Source organism: Bicyclus anynana, chromosome 14 (assembly GCF_947172395.1).
Source record: "Bicyclus anynana chromosome 14, ilBicAnyn1.1, whole genome shotgun sequence".
NCBI lineage: Eukaryota > Metazoa > Arthropoda > Insecta > Lepidoptera > Nymphalidae > Bicyclus > Bicyclus anynana.
Window position 1 is genome coordinate 5,339,896 of NC_069096.1, and position 15,468 is coordinate 5,355,363.

The 15,468-nt window shown below is 39.0% G+C and overlaps 1 protein-coding gene across 3 annotated transcripts in view; it reads right to left on the reverse strand.

Moving 5' to 3' along the window:
* Positions 1-154: 154 nt before the first annotated feature.
* The window catches only part of LOC112051739 (beta-glucuronidase), a 46,094-nt gene continuing 30,780 nt past the window's right edge, over positions 155-15,468 (reverse strand). For all 3 annotated transcript variants that reach the window (XM_024090518.2, XM_024090519.2, XM_024090521.2), the window contains exons 4-13: positions 15,186-15,355; positions 13,003-13,145; positions 11,110-11,297; positions 9,788-9,934; positions 8,233-8,405; positions 6,825-6,968; positions 5,768-5,852; positions 4,470-4,646; positions 3,712-3,850; positions 155-2,660 (exon numbers count right to left, since the gene is read on the reverse strand). In XM_024090518.2, coding sequence (XP_023946286.1) covers positions 2,479-2,660; positions 3,712-3,850; positions 4,470-4,646; positions 5,768-5,852; positions 6,825-6,968; positions 8,233-8,405; positions 9,788-9,934; positions 11,110-11,297; positions 13,003-13,145; positions 15,186-15,355 — 1,548 coding nt within the window. In that variant the 3' untranslated portion in view covers positions 155-2,478. The remainder of the gene's footprint in view (positions 2,661-3,711; positions 3,851-4,469; positions 4,647-5,767; positions 5,853-6,824; positions 6,969-8,232; positions 8,406-9,787; positions 9,935-11,109; positions 11,298-13,002; positions 13,146-15,185; positions 15,356-15,468) is intronic.

Here is a 15,468-nt window from a genome sequence, read left to right on the forward strand (position 1 = left end):
CTACTGTCAAGCATGATTGCAGCCAAGCGCTCGCGTATACAACCTAATTTAAAAAAAAATCGCCCGAAAATAAATTTTCTGTTCCGTGATAGGCTTAGTATTCTAAACTAAAAAAAACTTGATGATTGGTGCTATGGAAATAAGACAACATTGCTTTGTTTTTGTACTTTTAATTAATTATTCGCAATAAATATTTACAACAGCATTACATACATTTATTTTCACTCAGTACAACATAAAATTAACAACGATGTAGTTAGGTAACATAAATTAATTCTATGAAAATAACACATTTTATCTAAATACATTCAAAATATTTAATATTCTATAAAATACATTTATATAACTATTATATTTTATTATTTTCTATAGGTATAAACATCATTTTCGATATTTTAAGTTACTGTTGGTGGGCATAAAATATTTCATAACTTTTATACATAATATTAACTACCTATCTACTTATTTTCCTGCATAGACTTTTAAAATAGGCAGACGGTATATCTAAGTCAATCAAGAAGCACCATAATGTGCCGAGTGTCTATGTGTGACTGTCAAGTGAATTGCCAGATACCTATAGGAAATTAATGGCGGTCTTTGTGTGTATAATTAAATTATGTGCATTGTATGCTTGTCGGTGTGTACGTGTAAGTGCGTAATTAAGTATATGCGAACTGTCTGAATTGAGGTGGGTCACTATTTAGTTCAGGAGACGGTGTCTGGACTTTCTAAGACGTCTATGCCTATATGCCTATCTATTTACCAGTAAGTAATGCCAAACACAAAGGAAAAATCTCCTCACAAGTTTTATGAGTAAGTGTTGTTTTATATTTTTTGTATCAAAATATTTTTTATCAGGACAGCTACGAGGAGGCAACGTACCTTACTATTTTGTCTACATCCTTAAGCGCGCTGCACACTTGACGGTGTGTAGCTGGCTTTACCTATATAATTTAGTCGTAATCAATACTTACCAATCCATTAAGTTTGTTTTCAATTTTATCATTTTATTCTTGATTAATTCTATCATCTAAACGTAAATTATATGGGTAGGTATCTCAGCACCATACGACACACAGGAGGAGACGGCCGGACCGTACACCGAGGACGTATGCATTAGGCACTCGCATTTTTTTTTTTATTCTTTACAAGTTAGCCCTTGACTACAATCTCACGTGATGGTAAGTGATGATGCAGTCTAAGATGGAAGCGGGCTAACTTGTTAGGAGGAGGATGAAAATCCACACCCCTTTCGGTTTCTACACGGCATCGTACCGGAACGCTAAATCGCTTGGCGGTACGTCTTTGCCGTTATGGTGGTAACTAACCACGGCTGAAGCCTCCCACCAGCCAGACCTGGACAAATTAAGAAAATCTCAATCTGCCCAGCCGGGGATCGAACCTAGGACCTCCGTCTTGTATATCCACCGCGCCTACCACTGCGCCACGGAGGCATGAATGTCGACCACCGAATCGCACATACTCTTAATTCGATGTTTACTTGTCAGTCAGTTTAAAGTATTCTATTTTAACAACAAGCGTCACATTCCGATGCCCACAGTGATCCGGCTCGAAGGACCACTGTGGGCGTCCTATGCATGAAAGTGCCTATAGTGCATATGTCCTCGGAGCGACGGTGCACGGTCGCCCGACCCCCTCCGCGACCTCTCCCCGTGCGTACGCTGTTGGCGGCAGCGCACAGTGAAAGGTGCGCAGAATAGGTTGCGCACAAAAACGTAATCTTCTCAATTCGACGCGTATTTTTTGGTTTGTATTGTAGAAATAGTAAGGATCGTCTGCCTGAAAGTTGCTAAGTAATGTTTATTTTTGTAAACGAGTTTTTTATAATAATATCATACGGCTATTTCTGTTATAACTTTAAATAGTCTAACAATGCGTTTATGCTGTGCTGGCGGTACTTTAGTATCCACATACATTCAAAGCGAAACAGTCTTCGAAAAATAAAATAACTATGTGTAATGTCTAAAACACATAAGTTGCATTTTACACTTGCTATGGACATTCAAAATGTCACTCAAAGTGAAATCATCCACAATTCATTCTATTCTATCTCTCATTTGGATCTCGAATTAAACCATCAACAATCAATATCGATCAACATTTTGATGCGATTAAAGGAATAGAAGGTAGGTATGTATTTACCTCTATGTTTGCCTAAATTGACAATAATTTAAAAGTAAAAGTTTGGGCAATTGTTTTACTGTTACTGAACTGTTGGCAAATATTTTACTATTACCATTGTATATAATTATACTTTTATAATATTACCATTTATATATCTTAATATATAAATGCGAAAGGTCATTCATCACGAAATCTCAAAAACCGACGTACAAAGACGAAATTTAGCAGGGAGGCAGTTTTTAGATAGTACCGGTCCGCTAACACGGATTTTGCGAGGGGGCCGGATTAAGGAGGTCTACGGGCGGACGAAGTCGTGCGCGTCTGCTAGTACTGTTATAATTCAATGTGGACGGCAGGTTTGTTGTCACTGACGTAGTATGCAACATCAGGCGCGGGCGCTCCATTGTCGGCGGCTGCAAGTGATAGATATCTTGCTCTCAAGTGGTGAGCTGAAGCTTTGGGCTGTCTCTCCCGTGTGAAGATACCCTTCTTGTTGCCGCCTACTCGTGTTATTGCTGAAATACGGATACATGTATAACTATATGTATAAATTTTTTATCTAATATTTTTTACCAGCTACACACTGTCAAGTAAGTAGTATACCGTCGACTCTGCAGCGCACTTGAAGCGCTATCCATTAAACTTGATTGTGTGTGGCTATCAATGTGCATGTCAAGTAGACTTGAAGCAAAAATGGAATTTCCATTCTGTCGAATTGAGTCTTCTGCGTCATGGAAACTTAAAAGTGTGTGTGAGGTATAACATTTTAGAATTTAAACTATTGCGAGTGTTATTTATATTCATTGATTATGAAACACGGCTAAAACTCACGTGATATTAGGTCGAAATATGCCCGACTAGTTTCGACTCACGATCCAAACTGCGAAGCGGCTGCGCGACGCGCTGCTGCTCGCATTGCGCGTTGGGAGCTTCACTCCTCACCATTGGATCGTGCCGCGATGCAAGAACCAGCTCTTGACTAAGGGCCCCGTATGGGTTCGAAACTAGTCGGGCTTACTACGACCTAATATCACGTAAGTTTTAATCGTGTTCCATAATTTAAATAACACTCGCAATACTTTAAATTCTAAAATGTTATACCTCACACATACTTTCAAGTTTCCATGACGCGGCAGATTCAAGTCGACAGAATGGAAGTTAAATTTTTGCTTCAAGTTTACTTGACATGCATATTGATAGCCACACACCATCAAGTTACTGGATGGCGCTTCAAGTGCGCTTCAGAGTTGACGGTATAGTACTTACTTGACAGTGTGTGGCTGGTAGAAAATATTAGATAAAAAATTTTAGTTAGTTTTTTATAGTTAGAAAATTATAGAAGTCGATCGAACTTATGGTGTTTAAAAACCTATGTAGGTTTCCAGATATTTTTTTGAAATCTACAGTTTACCTATTTGTGATAAGTTTTGTAGTAAATAAAGAAATAAGAACAACACAATATGTAATCACTATTGCAGTGTACAAAGTTAAAGTAAAAATTCCTACTATACTTTGAAAAATGATTATAAAACAAATATTGTGATTAAGAACGTAAAATAAACTCACTCTGTGCAGTTTTGAAGTCTGCAAAGTTCCAAATGAGCTCTCCGGAGAAGAAACCGGCGTGACGAAGTTGATCGAAAGCTTTGAAGTGTTCCGAGAGCAAAGCGACTTGATATTCCTCCGACCACACGAACTCTGGCAGCTGTAATAGGGTAGTATTAATTATTTAAAATATATATAACTGCGATAATTAGGTATATACAGATATCCCGTAATTAATGAATAAAACATAAATAGTAGATACACCGCATAATTATCTAAAACTAATTTGAATAGTTTTGAAAAATCCCTAAAGTAAGAGATTTTGTTTTTCGGATTTTTAAAATTTTTATATCTTGAATCAGTCTTTTCAATGCTTTAGCTGCTGTCATTGAGATTTTAAAATCTGATTATTATTGTTTAAAAATTACGGACTAAATTACCAATGATATTATTTTTATAAATAATGTTTTATTTGTTTTGCAGCTGCAATAATTAGAGTGCAACAATTATTTTTCTTTAAATAAGATGGGCCCGATTTAAGAAATATCCTGAAAGAAAAAATGTATGAAACAAAAGTGTACCAACATTTTAAATTACCTACCAACCGGCAAAGACGTACCGCCAAGCGATTTAGCGATCCGGTACGATGTCGTGTAGAAACCGATAGGGGTGTGGATTTCATCCTACTCCTCACAAGTTACACCGCTTTCATCTTATATTGCATCATCACTTACCTTCAGGTGAGATTTAACTTGTAAAGAATAAAAAAACAAGCTTACCAAATGCAGCCCAGCAAGCGTGTCGGCGCCATATTCGCTCATGATGACGGGCTTGTTGTGCTTGCGATGCCACGCCGTAGCCTCTTCCACCACGTTGCTAGCTATGTTGAGGAGCTGGCCGGTGCTTGCGTACCAGCCGTTGTATCGGTTGAAGCAAATCACATCTAAGTATTGACCCTGTAAATTTAAATCATCATCATCATTATCAACCTATATTCGGCTCACTGCTAATCTCGAGTCTCCTCTCAGAATGAGAGGAGTTAGGCCAATAGTCCGCCACGCTGGCCCTATGCGGATTGGCAGACTTCAAACACGCAAAGAATTAAGAAAATTCTCTGGCATGCAGGTTTCCTCACGATGTTTTCCTTCACCGTTTGAGACACGTGATATTTAATTTCTTAAAATGCACACAACTGAAAAGTTGAAGGTGTATGCCCCGGACCGGATTCTAACCCACACCTTCCGAAATCAGAGGCAGAGGTCATATCCACTGGGCTATCAAGGCTCTTTTCGAAAATTTTCTATTCGAAAATTTAAATAGATGTTTACTTCCATTCATTAGAGACTGTGGCTTCAGGCTATGTCCGTGTTCTGGATCAGGCTATGTTTAAGGCTTTTCATAATTCTAAAGTTCTCAAAAGCAATTGAAAAGCGTTCTTCTGACTCCGACGCATAAATGTTAATACCACCTATTAACAATAACACCTATACGAAACGAACGAGTGACGTAGCGTGCCTTGGAGGAGCCCTGTATCAAAATTATTTGGGGGTCCCAAATGAAGGGTAACAAATTCTCCCAAAAATAATATTGTTGCTTAAAATAAATATGACAGTGACTCAACCTAATATGTATGATGTTATAATGAAAAAAAAACGGAGTTTTAAACTTTTGTGTGTGAAGTGAAAACTCTAGTTTATTTTAAGACTTTTTCTGGGAAGCACCAGATTAAGTGAGACTGTGGTACTAATTGTTGCTTTTACACGTAAGGGACCGCTGTAGTCCAGGGGCTCCGTATCATTGATGCGGCGGCTAATAAGGCGATAGCTACGCCCCTGACGTAGTCAGAAGACCTCGGTAAGCTGTCGGTAATAATCATCATCATGTACTTGTGATACTTGATAGTCATCGACATGACAAAACTTTATTAATCTAAACCCGAATTAAATAAATTAACATCACTCTTAAAGATGCTTAAATTGGTACTTTACGGCTTAAAGTTGAAGAAATTGCTTAGAATGAAAACGTAACTGATTCCGGTGTGTGGTTTAAATACTAATAAAAATAAATAAATACTTACAGATTTATCATTTAAATAACCTTGAGAAATGGCAATCGTCACGGGCCTTGATAAATCCATAGATTTTACATGCTTCACAACTTTTCTGAAAAGAAGAGATACTTAAGTTCTTTCTTGAGATAACTAATATGAAGTACATAAACGCTCTACGTTTAGTACTACTAACTTTTTTACTAACGAATGTTAGCAATCAAGAATGTACCAAAGATGAAAAGAAAAATATTTTATTATAACTAAAATAAAATAAGATGCTTAAAGCATTTGTTACTTAAAACAGGAGTCGGTTGCAATAACACAACTACAGAGAATACAAATGTCAGGAATCAAGAATGTACCAAATAATTAATTTGATTATAAAAAAAACAGAAATACAACAGTCATCATCATCTCCTTACCCTTATCCCACTTAAGTGGGGTCGGAAAAATATGTCAATCTTTTCCATTCGTTTCTATTACTCGTCAACTCATCATCCACTCCTTTTACACACATGTCCTCTTTCACACAATCCAACCATCTCTTCTTTGGCCTTCCTCTCCTCTTATGACCTTCCACTTGCACATTCAAAATTTTTCTAGTAATATGACTTTCCTCTCTACGCATTACATGTCCATACCAAGCTAACCTTCTACTCCTCAATTTTTCTGTCACTGGCGCCACCTTCAGACTTCCTCTTATATACTCATTCCTTATCTTATCTATTCTTGTCACACCACACATCCATCTCAACATACGCATTTCGTTCACATGCATTCGTTTACTATCCATCCCTTTCACCGCCCAACATTCTGATCCATACAGCACGACAGGTCTTACAACCGTTTTGTATATTTTACCCTTAAGTCTAAGAGGCATTCGCGGGTCACATAGTACACCTGAGACTTGTCGCCATTTCATCCATCCCGCATTCATTCTACTTTTTACGTCTCGGTCCACATTGCCATCGTTTTGAAAAAGCGACCGAAAATCGGAGCAAAAACAGAAATACAAATATAATAACAATACAAATATAATAACAGAAATACAACAGTAATTAATAGTAATTAAAAGATTGTTTACTTAAAATAGGAGTCAGCCTTGAAGTTGTTGGACCGTGGCTCATTGGAAATGGACCACATGATCACACTCGGATGGTTCTTGTCTCGACGAATTAGTTCCGTTAGCGACTGCTTGTGCTTCTCCAGAAGGGTATCTGTGAATATACTGAAACAATACAACATAATTATATCATCATCATTTCCTCATTATCAACCCATATTCGGCTCACTGCGTTCGCTGCGCTGCGCTGAGCTCGAGTCTCCTCTCAGGATGAGAGGAGTTAGGCCAATTGTCCACCACGCTGGCCCAATGCGGATTGGCAGACTTTACACACGCAGAGAATTAAGAAAATTGCAGGTTTCCTCACGATGTTTTCCGTCACCGTTTGAGACACGTGATATTTAATTTCTTAAGATGCACACAACTAAAAAGTTGGAGGTGCTTGCCCCGGACCGGATTCGAACCTACGTCCTCCAGAATCGGAGGCAGAGGTCATATCCATTGGGCTATCACGGCTATATCACATAATTATTTATCTATGTATAATTATTATTATAAAATAACTGTGTCCCGGGGTTTTGCCTGCATAGACATGAATATGTTGAAATATATTGTGCTTGTTACACGATTATAATCTAACTCTGTGCCTCATACAAATAGCCGTGAACGTGATTAAGTCGATAAATTGCCTAAAATTTTAAAATTTTCTTTATATTTTGTTTTGTTAGATATCATTCATCATCATCATCATCGTTCATAACGCCAGCCACACACGGTCAATTAAACCGTCATGTCCGCTTAGGAGTGTGGAGATTGACAAAAATATCGACACCATTCAGTGATTTAGGTACTTACTCCTCAATGTTTTCTTTTATTTAGCCTAGGACAGTCACAAATAACGTGCCTTTCTAGTGGTAAAAGATTTTTTTTAAATCGATTTATTAGAACCGGAGATTCCCCGTACAATACAATTTTAGCTCTTTTAGAACCGGAGATTACCCCCTACAATTTTAGCTCTTAATATTAGTATAGACTGAAGAGACGCTTATACATAATTATATAGAAACGCCCTCATAGAGAGTTGTTCCGCCCATCTCTTTCAATTCTGCTATCGGGCGGGAAGTTGGCGATGCTTCTGTGATCGCCTAAACCTCGTGGTGACGCTGCTGAGGTCCCATTAAGGAAAATACGGCACTTACACATTCAGAAACTAGTCGCACGCACACAAACACCCGGTACGGTGTTTGTGTGCCGAACTGAAACAACGTCAGACGATGCACGGCTTTCAACGCCGCACGGCTGTGCCGGTCGGAATGGGGGGTGTTAGGTTTATTTTCGTTACGGAATTTCTTGATTCGTTCGACGCGTTCAAAACCCTCTAAAAATGCAAAGATATTTGGCAGTCTTCGGTTCAATGACTGTTACTCACTCAGTGTCAACGCTGGGACACTCGTCAATGATCATGATGCCCTGCTCGTCGGCCATCTGGTAGATCTCCTCGGCGTAGGGGTAGTGTGATGTGCGGAATGCGTTCGCTCCCACCCATTTTATTAAATTGAAGTTCTTCACCCACAGCACTGGGTCCCAGCCTTTACCACGGAGCTGTCAAAGAAAAATAGTAAAAACTAGTGGATGCCCGCAACTTCGTCCGCGTGAAAGTCGATGTAAACTTTCAAGTACCCCTACCCTACCCCTACTCTATTCGTACCCTACCCTACTCCTACCATACCCTACCCCTACTCTACCCATTAAGGCTACACACGCGACGGAAGCTTAAAAAATTAAGTAACTTCTCCCGTTTTCCCAACATTTCCCTTCACTACTCAGCTTCTATTGATCGTAGCATGATGAAAAGTATACTATACCTGCCCAGGAGTATGAAGAATAATTGTACCAAGTTTCGTTAAAATCCGTCCAGTAGTTTTTGTTTTTATAACGAACATACAGACAGACAGACAGACAGAAAGACAGACAGACAGACAGACAAAAAAATTACTGATTGCATTTTTGGCATCAGTATCGATCACTAATCACCCCCTGATAGTTATTTTGGAAATATATTTCATGTACAGAATTGACCTCTCTACAGATTTATTATAAGTATAGATATATATATGTAATCATTTATTAGTAAACAAAGTCAACCGCCGCGTCTGTTCGAGATAACTCAAACATTTAGATATTTAAACTTGAGTCAATGCGATTTTCACCAATTGACAGAGTATAAAGATTTTAAGAGCTCAGACCTTCGTCATTTTATAGAAGCTGTAAGTTTGTCAGCTCATGCACCTACCATAGTAAGTACGCCCGCCAGTTATGAAGTTTGACCGCGGTGGCTTTGGGGGGTAGCAGATTTTTAGGATCCTTGAAACTTGCTACGTCCCAAAGCCACCACGGTCAAAACTCTATAGTTGGTTATGGTACATCATACGGTAGAAACATGAGCTGAAAAACTTTTTAGCTCATGCTTCTACCGTATATTATGAAGAAGGTTTTGGTGTATAATTTGAAGTTGTGTATTTATTGAAATATGACGATAAAATCAAATTCAGTGCCTTTGAGATAATATAACAAAACTGCGACTGAAGACAAGATTTCCCATATTCAGAAGTGTGCACTTCATAAATGCAAAAATGCACTACCTACCCTAAGGACTCATTATGAACCTAGATTGAAGACGGAATTTTCTATTTTGTACGATTTGTACGTATAGTGCATACCTTAGTAAAAATCTTTGTGCTCGCCACTGCTCATATTATCCCGAAAATTGTATAAAAAATTTAAAAACTTGATGCTTGCCGGAGCCACCATAATCCAAACTCCAAACATCTATCGTATACTTACTTACCTATGATAGGACCAGGGACTGACAAACTCTCAGCATGTATAAAATGACAAAAATCTGGCCACACAGGCACGTATTGTTTTAGCTGAAAAATCGAAATTTTAATACGAATCTACTTATAAAAATTTGGTAAACTCACGTCTGAATCTTCGTGCATGCCAAACCCTCTCAAGTAAATGGGCTTGTCGTTGAGGTAGATTGTTGTGTTGCTCCAAGTGACAGTCCTGATGCCCACTTTCAGATTGTAAGTGTCTAGAATTTCTCCTAACTGGCCTATGAGGGATGCCTGAAAATTTTAAATGAATAAATTGGCGAAGTCTTCGAACAGTGCATGTTGCCAGTGATGACATATGGTTCTGAGACTTGGTCGCTAACTATGGGGCTCATAAGAAGGCTCAGAGTCACACAGCGGGTGATGGAACGAGCTATGCTCGGAGTATCTCTGCGTGATCGAATCAGAAATGAGGATATCCGCAGAAGAACCAAAGTCACCGACATAGCTCTACGAGTCGCGAAGCTGAAGTGGCAATGGGCGGGGCACATAGTTCGAAGAGCCGATGGACGTTGGGGTCCCAAGGTGCTGGAATGGCGACCCCGCACTACAAGGCGCAGTGTTGGTCGACCCCCCACCAGGTGGACTGACGACATCAAGCGAGTCGCCGGTATTCGCTGGATGCAGATGGCTCAGTATCGTGATGTTTGGAAATCCCTACAAAAGGCCTATGTCCTGCAGTGGACGTCCATCGGCTGACATGATGATGATGATGATGATAACATTGGCAAGGAACAATACTTTAGTAGGTACAGTAACTTTATAAATTAAATTTTGACTTTATAAGTTAAGTAGTACTTAATTTATAAAGTCAAAAAGTAAAAATTCATATATTTCAATTAGGCTTAGTTTACAAGCATTTTTGAAACGTCAATTTATATCATGATTAATTTAAAGGTGATAATTAAAGCCGAAAATTTAAAATTAAAGTTACGAGGGTTGTAAAAGCGCCTTGATCGTAGAAGAGCCCATTACAAACTCTGGGAATATAAATATAGAAGCTATTGTATATGTAATCATCAGTTTCTTCGAATGGTTCCTTATAGAACCAGACCTCACTTCATCACGCTGTGGGATGGCGGGCGTAAGGTGATAATTTTGTCTCTGTAACGATCAATAAACAACCACCCCCAACTCTGGGCAGCATACTAATTACTGATAATTTCTTGGAAGAAAGCTCAGTATTTGATAGCCCGACCCAGGACTCGAATCCAGGACCTTAAGATTTAATACTGCATAGACTAACCACTGGACCAGCGGGGCAGTTTTGGCAGTTAATACTCATATCTATTTAAATAGGCAAAAGACAAACGATGCGTACACAAAGATTATAAGTAATTAAATATTTTCCCACAACGATTATGTATTCAATATAAATACCTAATAGAAACCTAGATTACATGAATTACCTTCAAAGTGTATAAGTAACCAGGAGAGGAATGCATGAGGTAAGGCCACCAGAAATTGGCGTTGCCAATCTCCAAAAGGCCGGCGCATTCGTTAGCTCCAGCCACTTGCAAGCCGTCCTTATCAAACAATTGGATAAGGCAGTTAACGTTGGAAGTACCCTTGTATGTTACGTTGTATACAACGAAACCTGAAACAATGTGACAAGAACGACTTTATAGTAATTGTTGACGGAACAAGCATTGGCAACAACCTCATCCTTTTTTGGAAGTCGGTTAAATACTGTTACATCGGTTAAAGACCGCAGCAGGAAGTTGGTTCCACAAAATACATGTAAGGTATACGCTTGCCAAAGGGCCAAATACCAAGGCATGCCAAAATATCCTTTCATTATCAATGTTTTACTAACAGCCTACTTCAGGACGAGGCCTTAAAGGCGATAACAGCAGCTTAAATCTAACGGGTAACAATGTTTAGATGCAACTATCAGATGGTATTTTTTATTATTTACAATATAGCCATTTTTAGAAGATAATCAAAATCCACACCCCTTTCGGTTTCTACACGGCATCGTTAAACCTCTTGGTGGTTTTTTTTTGCCGGTAGGGTGGTAACTAGCCACGGCCGAAGCATTCCACCAGCCAGACCTGGGCCAATTAAGAAATCAACCAGCCCAGTCGGAGATCGAACCCAGAACAGTCATGTAAATCCACCGCGCATAGCACTGCGACACGGAGGCTGTCATAAATCAGAAGGTAATTGATAATGACCTGATCCGACGCGACGGCTGAACGGTTTTCTCAACACAGAAAAAATCTTGGAAGGATGTTCAATACTTTTGAATTTACTTTACATCAGGACTTCTTGATTCAACGCCACCTAAGCTTTAGTGGCGTCTACGTTGGCATATTAGACATAGTTAGTATAAAGTTTAGACCAACAATGTCTGATATAACTAGTCTAAAATAAAAACCATGCTGTGGACAGGAACATAAAGCAACCTCATTCTCGCGAACCGTTAGCTTATTGTTAGCAACCAGTGCAGTGAAGATATGATCAATGCATTGTCATGTAGCCTGCAATAAATGTGCCGCGTAATTTATTCAAGGATTATGAATAAGTCATACGTAGGTTAATGCGGTCATAGGAAATAGTATGTTGGTAGGGAAATGGGATGTAGCTAACTGATGAGTTTAGACTCTTCGACTTCTATGTGGTGGAGTTTTCTGGTATTGGAAGAGAATTTCGATAACACAACAAATTTGATGAAAAAAAATAATGAATTATCCTAAGCTTGGTAAATTATGTCTCTGTGCCTAATTTGACTACATTTGAATTCTATCCATATTTTAAAAAGAGAAAAAACATTTTTAAACTCTCTGTGTCGGTAGGTTCTATACTAACGGATATTTTTCGTCTGATAGCAGACGCGATTGAGATGAAAGTTGAAGAAATACGTCACCTGGACCTGTACTACTGCGACATGGTTTAGAGGAACACCGAGCGATGGATGCTGGCGTACTTGAAGAACTGCTTTACGTCACCTGTGAGCTCCTGGATATCAGTGTTGACGATGACGTCGTCGATGTACTGCTGCGGCGTGGTTTAGAGGAACACCGAGCGGTGGATGCCGGCGTAGTTAAAGATATACTTTACGTCACCTGTGAGCCCCTGGATATCAGTGTTGACGATGACGTCGTCGATGTACTGCTGTGACGTAGTGAAGAGGAACACCGAGCGGTGGATGCCGGCGTAGTTGAAGAAATACTTTACGTCACCTGTGAGCCCCTGGATATCAGTGTTGACGATGACGTCGTCGATGTACTGATGCGGATTGGTGTAGAGAAACACCAAACGGTGGATGCTGGAGTAGTTGAAGAACTGCTTTACGTCACCTGTAAGCCCCTGGATATCAGTATTGACGATGACGTCGTCGATGTACTGCTGCGGCGTGGTGTAGAGAAACACCGAGCGGTGGATGCCGGCGTAGTTGAAGAAATCGAATGTGTATGTCTGCTCTTGTCGCACTTTTGTTGTCCTGAAACATATTACATACTATGATCATTGTTATAACACAAAATATAATAGAAAACCCTATCCCTGCCATTGCGGGGCCTTGGAGGAGAGCCTTGACCAACAGTCAAGCGAAAGCTTGCTCAAAAGCTTCGCTGTAAGATTAAGAGCATTGACTAAAACGACAATCGCAAAAACTCTTGTTGAGATATTGTAGGTATTCAATATGTAAAACAGGAACAAGTAAAGTATTTCATTACAATATAGCCATTGACTCCGATCTCACCTAATGTTAAGTGACGTTGTCTCATGGTAGCAGTCTACCTTGTGTTGGGAGAAGCACACGTTTATTATATAAATTGCTTAACGATATCTATGTCTTTGCTGGTAGAGTTAACTCTTCCAGCAGAAGACTTCCACCAGACCAGCAATAAAGAAAACAAAAAACCGATCGATTGACCCAAGCTGGAATTTGGACTCTCTGTTGAAGTACCAGAGAGGTCATCAAAAACAAATCAAACATGCGTATTTCATATTTATAACATGAATAACTGAGAACGATACGACAAGTCTGTGTAAATTTGATAAAACTAAATATAAACAAGTTAGGATAATACCAACCATTGTTAGAATACAATTTCTTCGAAATAATTAATGCAGGAACTATTTACAAGTAACAGATAGCGAAATCGCAAAACATGGAATTTACATTTGAGTACAAGTTTTTAAGGGTATCTATGTTTAAATTATGTAAGAACCTACAATCCTTTTTCAGGTAATTAAAACATGTTACTTTAATGATATATTATGTTTACACTATCTATGAGTAAATTAATTACTTGATAAAATATATAGGTACGTCTTTTTAAATAATTTCATGAAAGGAGCATTACATTCAGTGATGAGTATATGTGTGTTAGGATCATAAATTACGGATTTTCAAAATTTGATAGCGTAGGTAATGATTACCATAACTAAAGTTAACCGTGAAGATAATGTTATGTAGTTTGATATAAGATACTTTTCTTTTCGTTTACCGCTATTTGTCACAGAATTTTACGGGTATTTATGAAACGAAATCACCGTGAAATTTCTAACAATGAATAATTATGATGTCAGAGTAACTGTCGCAATGTTCTATTACGAACTTATGTAACAAAGTACACTGTTTATAGAAGACGATAATAATTTTGAAGTGAATGATTATTAACAGATCACGTTCTGTTAGGGATGATTTAAAGATCCATTGGTCAGTATCAGGCCTTTATTTCCATAAGACAGAGGATATTATATTATCTAGACCTAATACCTATTACAGAACTATCACACTAGCGAATTGAGAGCGTTTTCAAAGCGGAACGGGCTTGCAACGTATACGTTACGGACGCGCAACGAACATGCCGCGCATCCGCAGCGAATTCGTTGCGGACGCACAATGTTGTACTGTCTCGTACAAACGCCAGTCCGTCCCAGTGTTGCCAAACGTATGATTTAAATAGTAATTGTACGACTTTTTTGGCTCTTGTGCGATGTACGATGAAGTAATCAAAATTGTAACGAACTAAACATATTAACTAGTCGACGAAAAATTAACCTGCGATGATTTGTTGGTTTGGAAAGAAAAATACAAACAATATAAACAATAGTTTTTTAGCCAGAAATCTGATTTTTTTTAAATAAATAAAACAGCATTTTGTTACTGAATGTAATGTACGTCGTAAATTCGTTACAAAACCGCGACGGAAACGTGAATCCGCGACGCCTTCGCTGCGCAGCTTCGACGTGTTCGCGACGCATTCGCTGTGCGTCCGCTCCGCTTTGCAACCGCTGGCAAACCGCTAGTAATATGATAAGGCCCTTACGCTGCGCCCAGTTAGCTTAGGCTTAGGGTGATAATATTTAGCTTTAAGAATATGCGATTCCGTGCTGACCACGGAGTTAAGGGTTATTTTTAGCCCGTGCAAGTCAGACATGCCCTGTCGACTAGCCGGCAGAAGTATAGAGATATGTATTTATCCCCGACAACACTGAGCAGAAAAAAGATATCTGTATAAAATGAACTTACCCAACAAATATATCCCGAATGGTGCCTTGAGGAACTGTGTCGCTGAGTAATGTGTTGTCAACAACGACGGTGAGGAGGTTACTGCTGTTGTAGTGAATGAGGTCAGTGATCTCGGCCTCGAACGGTAGGTGACCGATTTCATGGTAGCTCACCGGTTTGCTGTTCACCCACTGGAAGAACAACTTACTGTTATAATGTGCTAAAGAGATTATAGCTTTAATTGTTTGAGACTGTTTATGTAGATAATTCATCTAAAGGCACAGTTCCTGTCTTAACGAACCAC